This window comes from Cibotium barometz, chromosome 40 (assembly GCF_041138505.1).
Source record: "Cibotium barometz isolate CiBa-2024 chromosome 40, ASM4113850v1, whole genome shotgun sequence".
In the NCBI taxonomy this organism is placed as follows: Eukaryota; Viridiplantae; Streptophyta; class Polypodiopsida; order Cyatheales; family Cibotiaceae; genus Cibotium; species Cibotium barometz.
This window is the reverse complement of record NC_141085.1, coordinates 893,104-904,996: the sequence shown is the minus strand read 5'-3', so window position 1 is coordinate 904,996 and position 11,893 is coordinate 893,104. Positions and strand designations below refer to the sequence as shown.

Below are 11,893 nucleotides of genomic sequence, written 5' to 3'. Positions count from 1 at the left end.
AAAAAAACACATGGCTATAGGTAAGTACACTGGGTACTTTCTAAATCAAAACAAATGTATGCCTTTAGAGTGAGAAAAACTTGGAACAAATAGTTTAGTTAGAAAATCATGAATAAGGATAGACGCATTGTCTTCATAATTGAGGAGTCAAGACATCTTATTGAGCCCAGAGAAGGTGACATGCTTGTGAGAATTATGAAGGGAATACACCTAGAGGAATTATTCACCTTTTTGTGTAAGGATTATTGTAGTTAGATTGAGAGGAGCTAATAGAATATCCAAACATTATGACATTGTGATAGAGCCCCCGAGTGACTTGCTCTACCCTTAGTGTGATTCTGTCATAGATAAAAGGGTAGGGGTGTCACATTTTAACTCAACCTAATCATGAATGGAACTCTGAAACCATGCATTTTTCATGGCAAACCACTAAAAAAACACATGGCTATAGGTAAGTACACTCTTAGAGTAGGAATTATATTCATCGGACCATTACAGACACCCATCCAAGTTGTAGAATTAGACACTGTTGCATATGCATATCTCTACATATATTGCATATGTGTTGATGTTAGCAACAACATATGTGTTGATGTTAGCAACAACATATAAAGAAGTTATGGAGAGGCATAATTGGGCAAGGGAGTTCTAAAGAAGCATAACTGAGCCAACGAGAGAAGCTGTAGAGGCGAGTCGGAACAGATCCGCAAAGGGGCCACACACACGAGAGACCAAAGTGAAGAAGACCACCACAAAGAAGATGAAGGAGGTCATCTTAGTGCCTGGTGGCCAAGTATGCATGTTGGTACTAGGCAAATGTGGCTCTTAACACCAGTACTTGGAGTGTTTGTGATTCTAGGATAGGTGATTTGACCAATAGAAGCGACTCCTAAGATTATTTGGCACTTGTGTTTAGGCAAATGTGAGACATTGTAGGAATCCTCTGACCATCACGGTGGCCCGGTGGCCCATGAGTGTTTGGGCTCATTGGTGTGTATCATCCTGGTCTAAGCATCACGGTCATGGTGTGAGGAGATTTATGTTAATGAGGTGACACTGATGCTGTTATGTGATGTGGACATATGATATATGCATGATTTGAAAAAGACAGTGTGATGTATGTTTTGTTTTGAAAGGATTGTTTATAGAAGTATGTGTGTGAACTCTTATTCTAGTGTGTGAGTAAAGCGGTAAATTTCGATTTTACGAGTGTGTGAGTTCACACTGGCTCGATAGGTTGAAGGCTAGATAGACCCATGAGCCTATGGATCTAGATGAAGTAGGAAAAGAATTAAACACTTGAAAGTGGATGACCTAGTGGACCCGAGAAGTGGGTACTTTCTAAATCAAAACAAATGTATGCCTTTAGAGTGAGAAAAACTTGGAACAAATAGTTTAGTTAGAAAATCATGAATAAGGATAGACACATTGTCTTCATAATTGAGGAGTCAAGACATCTTATTGAGCCCGGAGAAGGTGACATGCTTGTGAGAATTATGAAGGGAATACGCCTAGAGGAATTATTCACCTTTCTTGTGTAAGGATTACTATAGTTAGATTGAGAGGAGCTAATAGAATAGCCAGACATTATGACATTGTGATATGAGCCCCCGAGTGAGTTGCTCTACCCTTAGTGTGATTATGTCATAGATAAAAGGGTAGGGGTGTCACATTTTAACTCAACCTAATCATGAATGGAACGTTGAAACCATGCATTTTTCATGGCAAACCACTAAAAAAACACATGGCTATAGGTAAGTACACTTTTAGAGTAGGAATTATATTTGTCGGACCATTATAGACGCCCATCCAAGTTGTAGATTTAGACACCGTTGCTTCATAGCTTGATCATACATCCTTTTAGTGTGTTCGTCTTTACTCTTTGATGTAGAAAATTAGTGGCAACATTTGTTAATCCTAGAATATTAGTGGTAGGACCAGTTAACCAAATAATGGGTTAACTTTGCCAACTTCTTTGGCATGTGGTTTAGGTCTATTTAAACTTCTTCACATCTCGTGTGCATGGCTTAATAAGGATCATCTCCTTCTTAGAAAATGATGTTGAAGCATGGTTAGTGGTATCTTCACCTGAGCCACTCTTTACGGTCGCTTGATGTTCCCCCTTTTCGATCGTTTTGGATTGGCCTATGAGTCTTGGGGGTTACTCTCATATGTTTGGGAATTTCTTTAAGTGATAGAACACATGCTTGTCCCGAAATTATTTGAGCTCTAGAGGTTGAAGCCACATGAGCAACTCCTCTCCTCTTGTTTTGCATGCTTGTGACTGCATTGAGAGGGACAACCTGAATATTTCCATCAGCCACATGAGCAACTCCTCTCCTCTTGTTTTGCATGCTTGTGACTGCATTGAGAGGGACAACCTGAATATTTCCATCACTTACACTCAGTAAGTTGAGACTTGCCACCATTGGCTTTTTCTCTTGAGCTTGGTCTGATGAGGACGCTTTTAAAGGGCAATCCTTGTCGATACCATATCCTGTGTATAGAGGGGTGGGTTTGAGCATTCGTCATTGCTTTCTTTACTACACATTCAAGCACATGATGGGTTGAGCATATAGGGGTTAGCAGGTGAGGGTTGAGTATTCACCATTTCTTTTCTTTACTAGACATTCAGACACAGGTGAGGTCGCACGACAGTGGGGTCCCAAGTAGTGAAAGCACCATAATAGCCATCTCTTTTCCAATTAATTGGTATTTGCCTCTTTGCCTACATGATGACGGCTTGGTAGATATGATAAATGTTCTCGCCATCAATGATGTAATAGCTCAAAACCCGAGCTGATGGGCCTTGAGCTTCAAGAGGCTCAACATAAATGGTTTCCTATTCTTCACCCTCCTCATCTCATTCACGCATTTTTATGTTGAGGTTAGCTCGTTCATGATGGTCACTCAGAAGATGTGGTCGAGGGGGTAGAATAGGTAGTGAAACATGCAGTGGCAAGGGTGGTTTGGTACCCTTAGAATTCTAATGTGGGGCACATTTTCCCCCTATTTAGGCGCCTTTATGAGAATATGATGTTGGCAAAGTCAAGGGTAGGCGAATGTCTATTACCGAGCCTAATGGTTCCTTTGACTATAACAATCTAGACTAATAAGCCTTTGGCAATTAGCATAGTAGAGGGATTGGACACTCGGTGCTATTGTGGTTTGTATGGCAAATTACGCACCAAACCGACTCACTTCTCGGATACAAATGCCATTGGCCAAGTTGGTCTACTCAAGGATGATTTCTGATAGGGCTAGTCGCATTTAATAAAAATAGCGCTTGTTTTTCACATTTTAGTTTTTTTTTTTTGGACGACCACTTTGTTTTAGTATTTTGTGGGTTTGGTGAAATATAGCAAGTGTTTTTTTTGGGTATTTTAGTGTAATTTTTGACAGGCATTTTAGCCGGACAAAAAAACAACGTGCCCAACCACCACTTGGCATTGGGCAGTGGGCACCAAAGAGAATATGTCACGAGATGAAAGCCAAATTCCAGGCCAGCTTTTTGCAGACTGTGGGAATCCCACGAACAGCGGGCACGCGCAAACAGTTTCGTGTAATTTTGTCATCCGTCCACTTCCAACGCAGACAGACAGACAAAGAGATCCAGACAGTGGAAAGTTGGCCATATGTACCTCTCTCTCTCTCTCTCTCTCTCTCTCCCCTTCTGCTGTGGCCTCTGTTGAAGAGCTTTGTTAGAAAAGCTTTGCAGGCATGGCCCCCAAACGTGAAGACCTCCAAAGCACTGCCATGGAGTATGAAGCAAACATCACCCTCTACGTTATTATCTCCTGCATCATGGTTGCCAGTGGTGGTCTTATGCACGGCTACAACATTGGCATCTCTGGTACACACTAATCCATATGCATTATACTTTTTATTTCTAAACATCCAGGTGGATGTACTTGTTACATATTGAAACCATGCAGTCATCCCAAATCATTTATAAATGTTCTTAGGGTTTGAGATTATGTTTAGATAAGATTGAGCCTACGAGTGGCAAATCTAACCATAGGCTTAAACCGTAAGAACACGATTAGGGTTTAGAGGCTTATTATTTCCCATGAATGGGTTTTTCCCATGGATTTGGCATAGCTAGGGTTGCAGTGCTCAACATGTTGGCTGGTGTGTTCCTCTCGCAGGTGGAATAACCTCCATGGATGGGTTTTTGGAGACATTCTTCCCGTCTGTGTATGCCAAGAAACAGGTTGCAGTGGAGAGCAACTACTGCAAGTTTGATGACCAGAAACTCGAAGCTTTCACATCCTCCTTGTACATAGCAGGCCTGATATCCACATTTACAGCTTCCCCTGTGACAAGGAGATTTGGGCGAAAGCCGAGCATGGTCATAGCTGGCTTGTTATTCACCACTGGAGTCTTGCTCTCTGCAACTGCACAGAGTGTGGGAACTCTCATTCTGGGGCGTATCACATTAGGGTGTGCAACAGGCTTCTTCAATCAGGTGAATATCATCACACGATGTTGCCCATCATAAGAAGCCTTGGTCCTCCTTTCATCCAAGTGAGGTATAAGTCTATGCTCAAATAAAGACTAAGTTAAAGGAGCCCTTATGGGACAGGAGAAGGCATGTAATACAACATATTTGCATGCTGTAATGACTCTCTTGTGACATACCTCTTGTATGCATTGCACATGATTTGTAAGATGTTGTTTAGCTCTTTCCCCAGCTCAAAACTCATTATGTGTCTTACAAGAGCTTCACTTGTGCAGGCAGCACCCATCTACCTCTCGGAAATGGCACCACCAAGCTGGCGAGGAGGCCTCAACATCATGCTCCAATTGAATGTAACGATAGGTATCCTGTGTGCCAATCTTGTGAACTACAGCACAAGAAGCCTGTCTTGGGGATGGAGGCTGTCTTTGGCCTTGGCAGGGGTGCCTGCAACAGTTCTGATGGCAGGCAGTTGGATGGTCATGGAGACCCCAAGCAGTCTGATAGAAAGGGGGCACTTGGAGAAAGGAAAGCAAGTACTGTGCAAGATAAGAGGGACACTAGAGGTAGACGCCGAGCTGAAGCAGCTTGTGCAAGCCTCAGAGGAGGCAAACCAAGTGAAGAACCCCTTTAAGAGCATGCTGAAGCGGAGGAATTGGCCTCCCCTCATTGTAGCTCTCTTGATGCAGGTCTCCCAGCAGCTCACAGGAATCAATGCCATCATGTTCTACTCCCCGGTACTGTTTGAGACGGTGGGGTTTGGGAGTGGAGCTGCCCTATATTCAGCAGTGATAACAGGAAGTGTTAATGTTGCTGCCACGGTGATCTCAATTCTCACTGTAGACAGATTTGGAAGAAGAGTGCTCTTGCTGGAGGCGGGTGTCCAAATGTTTATATCACAGGTAAAAAAGCACGAGGCGTTTTTTTTGGCTGTGTGATTGTTTTTCCATCTTTCCCTCATCATGGATGCCACGAATGCGTGTTTCATGCTATGTTAGCCTATGCATGCACGTGCTTTCTGTATCCATCCTCTGTGAATGAATGGAGTGCGTGTGGCATTCCATATTTTCCACTGAATGCACGCTGTTTTTTGTGCTATGCTATATTTACCTATGTGAATACGATAAATGGATTTTGAATTGTGGGCATCCAACTAAGCTAAACTTGAATGCACATTCAGGTGCTGATCGCTGTGCTGCTTGGAACGGGCCTTGGTGATAGTGGGGAGCTTGGAAAGGGAGCAGCCATTACCACGGTGGTAGGCATTTGTGTTTTTGTGGCGGCCTTTGCATGGTCATGGGGTCCTATGGGGTGGCTTATCCCAAGTGAGATCTTTCCACTAGATGTCAGATCCGTGGGGCAAAGTGCAGTAGTGTGTATCAACCTATTGGTAACATGTGTGGTGGCCCAAGCCTTTCTGTCCACACTATGTGCTTTGCACTCCACCATCTTCGTTGTTTTTGCCGCATCTGTGCTTCTCATGACTGCCTTTGTGGTTTTCATGCTCCCCGAGACTAAGGGTGTGCCCATTGATGCCATGCCAGCGGTTTGGTGTCGGCATCGCTTTTGGGGTCGATTCGTTGCAAATGAACAATGTAATCCCTCCCATTTTGAGAGTACCCTTTTATCAAGTGACCCTCACTCTCCTTTGTTGGACACCTTGTCAGTCTAAGTGAGCCAAGCCTTGACACTGGAACATGGCAATTTGGGGACACCACTATTCTCATTTCAAGTGGTTTTTGTTCTTCACAAGGACAACCTCACAAAGCGGGCAGGAAGGCAATGAATGTATATTAGAATGGGGCCACCATTTTTTACTTTTTGGGACAAAAGGAATGGGAAGTGTTGGTCATTCCATGCATTTGATTAGACTCTTCATGGGAGGATTAGCATTACACCACCTAATGCAACAGGGCAAGTTTGACGATTCCCTCATGGGAAGGTTTTGCATTGAGCTTCCTTTTTGTAACGATCACAAGGAATGAAAGTTTATCAAAGTCATGTAAAGGTAACAAGTTGATATGTGCAGAACATTTTTGTGAAAAAGAGAACTAAGAAAGCATGAGAGAACGCATGATTGTGTTGCTTTTTACGAGGGATCTATTTGAAATGCATAATGTGAATCTTTCACTTGGGAAGAGCAGATTGAAAGACAAATTTGCAGCCAGCACGCCAACTCAAACGTAGAAGGTGGTTAGAAGGGTTATAAAATTGATTGAGTGGGAGCATGAATCATTGTAGCAACTCAAAAGGTTTTTTTAATTGAAAGATCATTTTATATGGCTATTTAGTAAAAGAGGTCAAAAGGTAAGGAATCCACGCTCATATTGGAGATGGAGATGATCAAAGGAAGAGTTAAGAGTAAATTGTGGGTGATAGAGAAAGTTGAGGAGATTGAGAGAAATTTGGGTTTTCTTGGGGGAGAAAGACGTGGTCAAAAAGTAGGAGGAATCCACACTCATCTTGGAGATGGAGATAATCAAGAAAGCTGTGTACAATTGGAATAAATTTGTTGGTACACGCTCGGATAGTCCAACTGTATACCTTGAAAGGTCCAAATGATCTTAAGCACACACATCACTCACATACATCATCATGTGTATCATGTGCATATGTGTCAATATCATCACCATGCATATGTGTAGTGATACAAAAAGTTGAAGAGAGAGAGAGAAAGAATGTGTTTGCTTCAATATCACATACCACTATTTCAATTTTGATGACGCTGGTTGGAAGATTACCTATTCCATATTATAAAATCTATTGTGTTTTTTTTCATTCTATAACAACAAAAAACTAATATAAAAGAAAAATAATATACATTTTCTTAAAAATTAGTATGTACTCACAATGTTGTGGTAGTATAAATGTATCATGACTATCTATCCACAACTTTGTTGAGTTGATAGCAAAGAATCCACTTTTATGTCTTCTGATTGTTACATTTGGATCATTGTAGACGACTTTGAACCATTGAATATCAAGAATGATGAGGAAAGAAAAATGGTTCAAGTGTTAAAGGAATTCAAGGATTGTTTTGCCTAAAAGTATATGGATATGAAGGGATTACCACTAGAAGTTGTATAATACACAATTGAGAAAAAAAATGACTTTTTAATGAAATCAAATGAACAGGAAGCAAGTATACAAAATCATCACGTCAAGGTTGAAGGTGTGTTGGAGCATCAACACAAAAATTCTCGAGTACAAACATGGCCCATCTGTTATGAACAAGATCCATGCAGTCAACACAATAGCATAGCCTCCTCTACTAAAATCTCTGTTTATTATTATCAAAGTTAGATGAAGATGATGCTCTCACAGTGCTAAAGATGAAGGCTTACATGCAGGAGGAGGTTGTGTGGCATATAGGAGCTGGATCAAATAAAGGTATGTGCACAAACGCATCAGATTTGTCACTATTGGCCTGTATGTTCAAAGAGGAGAACAATTATAACAATTCATTTATATGCACCTTTCTCTCACACACACAAATTAAGATCACAATATTAAGAGATCTCTAATTGCACTCTGCATTACATGTAAATTAAATGGTATTATGAAAGTGACTCATATTACTTATTTGGTGTAACTCTCACAACTTAATCTTGTCTGTTGAAAATGGTAGAAGAGAGGCTTGAAATAAGAACACACATTCTCTTGACCTTAGTATTGACACATGGAGTCACATGAGAGATGAGGTTAAGAGCAAGAAGAGGTAGACACATCAGCACAATAAGCAACAAACAAGAGGCTAAGAAGAGGTGTGGTTACTCACCTCGGCAAGGGTGTAAACATGCCTTTATCACATGATTTGTAAGTACAACAATCGTCCCTTGTTTATATATATACTTAGTACTAAAATAAAGTCATATTTACTAAAATAAAGTAGTAGTTTATTTATATACTTAGAACTAAAATAAAGTTTATAAAACTTAACAAGTGTTGTTGAAAAAAATACCTACTAAAGATTAGGATCGTGCTCCAACTACTATGATGAGATTTAAGAGGCGGCACACCATGGGTATAAGTGGCTATGGAGAGAGCTCTCACAACATGGACTGGAGCGTGTACCAAAGGTATGTGGTCAAATAGCACAATATTTTCTATAATGTGATTATTCTTTTGATCTTAGTAATGTGGTAATTGAATAATTATGTAGTAACAAGTGTATGATTTGTATATGATTGGTGGACCGTCACGTTCCCCCCCTCTCTGAGCATCATAGAGAGCACATTGTTGGGGGTGATGATGACAGGAGGATCACATGCATTGCAGCTCAAATGAGGAGGACTATTAGATTAGTGACGAGTCCTATTTTGGTTGTAGTCTAATTCAGAGAGTTTTTGTGGTCTATTCTTTCATGGTGATATATCCATTATTGTCTCTATACTTGGCCACGTATCCATGCCATGAGCATACTATAGTACAACTTATATTTTTTAAATTTTGGTGACTTGGCCATGGATGGATGTTATCATCATTTTTTAAATCTTGTGTGTGTGTGTGTGAGAGAGAGAGAGAGAGAGAGAGAGAGAGAGAGAGAGAGATGATATATTATATGAGTGTGATATATATATATATTATATGAGTGTGATATATATATATATATATATATATATATATATATATATATATATATAGAGAGAGAGAGAGAGAGAGAGAGAGAGAGAAATGAAATGATATATTAACGTCCTCAAAAGGCCAAAATGACCTATAAGACCAAAAAGGTTACAACAATTGGTGGATCTGATACAATGTCTGTGTAAGAAAAGCTAAAACAACTAAACAACTAACTAAAACTGAAACAACAACTATGAGGAAAAGTAAGGTACTAGGAGCTCCTAATGGATAGCATCTGGGAAGGAAAACTCCAGCAACAAATGTAAGCATCTTATACATCACAATCCAAAGATGTCTCTCATCGGTCAATGGCGGATATCCTCAATGTCCTCCATGGTGAGTACTGTGAGTGTGAGAGTGTGTGTGTGTGTGTGTGTGTGTGAGAGAGAGAGAGAGAGAGAGAGAGAGAGAGAGGCTACATCATTTAATTGAGATAAATTAGTGTTGAACAATCTACATACACAAATGTGATTAAATTGTTATTAACATTTGTATAAACATCATTTAATTGAGATAAATTAGTGTTGTACAATCTATATATATCATTATATTACAAAAAAATGGAGTAAGGCTCTTACAAAAATCATGAGTAAAAAACTATCTATATATTGCGTGGTGGCTTATCTACTCATCATCATTCCCATCTCCTCCTACCTCTTCCTCGTCATTATGTGCCTCTTTCGAAATTTCCTGCATAAATATAGGCATAAAGTACATGCTACCAAACCCTAAGTTATATGCTTGCTCTAGGATTAATGTGTTTAATCAGCTATTTGTGTTGGTATGATATAGTTAAGATTAATGTGTTTAATCACATTTATGCACTGACTTAGAAAAAACACCCTACCCTTACTTCCAAAAGGGGGAGAGAAGAAAGAGTTTGAAGCACTTGAACTTGCAAAACATGAAAAAGAAAATAGAAAATAAAAAATAAAAAACTAAGTAATATTAGAGAAAAACCGTAAATATGCACAATAGCCTTACCTACTTGCAGTACTTGCTTGCAAGGGAGAGGATAAGGAGATAAGATCGACAAGGAGAAAACACGAGAGGGGTTCTGTGGTAGAAGAGGATCTTTAAAAAAAATATTAAAGGGAAAAATAGAGGAGATTTATTCTCGGGTTTTACTTTTTCCATCGTAAATATGCCAATTTTAATTTTTCCCAGAATTGATATGTGCGTCGATAAAATTGTCAATATATATGTTGGTAACAACATTGGTACATATCGATGCTGTTACCGATGCATATATACCGACACTGCTCACACCGACACTTTTACCCAATGTCATGACTTTTCCCGGTATAATACTAAAAATTAATTGTTGGTATTGATTAGCTAACAAAATGTAGCTATATATATATGTATATATATATATATATATATATATATATATATCATGCTTCTTATTTTTTCATAAATCTATCTTGGTCCTCTTTCTCTCTCTCTCATTTTTTCCAATAAAGCGTGTAGACAATTCTTCATCTTCAAAGGCTGAGTGGTTAGCAAAGAGAGTACAATGTTCTTGCACATGTTGCAAGTACTTGATTAGAAGGGAACATCAAATAACCATGTAGCATGTCGAACGATATGGAGAGACTTAGACAGATCCATATTGTAACACATAGGAAAATCTAATTTGGTAAGTTAATGGCTCTCTCAATCTCTCTCTCTCTCTCTCTCTCTCTCTCTCTCTCTCACACACACACACACACACACACACACACACACACACACACACACACACACTCACATGCTCTCTCTCTCTCTCTCTCTCTCTCTCTCTCTCTCTCTCTCTCTCTCGTTGTGTCTCCTTAGGATGTGGAAGATATAGACTACACTTGATCCGGTAATACAATATTAAGACACTGGAGGCAAGGAACAACGAGAGATGTAGTTCAATCAACACCCATAGAAGAACTAAGAGAAGAATAGCTGATTCAAGACACATACATATATGGGAAAGAACATAGATCCACATATACGAGAAGAAGGGATAGAAAACATAATTAATGCATTATTTGGAGATGAAGAATTTTGTGATGGACAAGATACATTCTTTGGAGACGAATAACTTTATGATGGGGACAAGACACTTTCTTTGGAGATGAAGAACTTTATGATGGACAAGACACATTATTAGAAGAAGCTGGAGTACAAAATTTGGCATGAACCCCTTTGTATGAGAGATCAAGAGAGATCAAGAACATCCAAATTACAAGCTTGTCTTTCCTTGCTTAATTTATAATATTTATGGTTGGCAGTCTGCATTATTCAGGTTGTTGAAATTTATAATCTTTATGGTCGGTCAAACATAAGTGTCTCTGGATTATTTAGGTTGTTGAAATTTATAATATTACCTCAGAAGAACTCTATGACCGAGACATGAGATAAGACGAAGAAGATGTTGAGTTCTTTGGGCATGGATTGCAACAGTATACACGTATGCCCAAATGAGCGGCTATCTCATGGAGAGTATAAAGAATTGTCCATATGTTCAAAATGTGGCACTCACTAGATATAGGCAAGATTATCAAGGTGGATCCATTCCTTACAAGATTTTAAGATATTTTTCAATAATCCCAAGGATAAAACACATGCTTAAGTGAAAATCCATAGCAGAGCTAATATATATGGCATGTTGGAAATCGATCCAAGAGGGAGGAGACAAGAACGAGGAAGGTGATTGCACCCTTTCGCACACCAACATGTCATATGCATTGTCTCAAGTGTGCCTTTTACAAAAAATAATAAGTTGAGTAGCTTGAAGTCTCATGATTGGCACAAATTCTTACAAAAGTATATAGGCTT

The 11,893-nt window shown here is 39.4% G+C and overlaps 1 protein-coding gene across 1 annotated transcript; it reads left to right on the top strand.

Moving 5' to 3' along the window:
* Nucleotides 1–3,508: 3,508 nt before the first annotated feature.
* Nucleotides 3,509–6,457, top strand: LOC147615088 (sugar transport protein MST4-like). The gene is made up of 4 exons (XM_086779049.1): nucleotides 3,509–3,853; nucleotides 4,149–4,468; nucleotides 4,738–5,361; nucleotides 5,640–6,457. Exons 1-4 carry the CDS (start codon nucleotides 3,721–3,723, stop codon nucleotides 6,129–6,131), a joined length of 1,569 nt encoding a protein of 522 aa, XP_086635175.1. The 5' UTR covers nucleotides 3,509–3,720; the 3' UTR covers nucleotides 6,132–6,457.
* Nucleotides 6,458–11,893: the final 5,436 nt, after the last annotated feature.

What these genes read in the sequence shown, in the direction of transcription:
- LOC147615088 (XM_086779049.1), top strand. Translation starts at nt 3,721, where the DNA reads ATGGCCCCCAAACGTGAAGACCTCCAAAGCACTGCCATGGAGTATGAA. An exon ending in CTACAACATTGGCATCTCTG is followed by an intron (nt 3,854 to 4,148) that starts GTACACACTAAT and finishes TTCCTCTCGCAG; the next exon opens with GTGGAATAACCTCCATGGAT. An exon ending in CAACAGGCTTCTTCAATCAG is followed by an intron (nt 4,469 to 4,737) that starts GTGAATATCATC and finishes TCACTTGTGCAG; the next exon opens with GCAGCACCCATCTACCTCTC.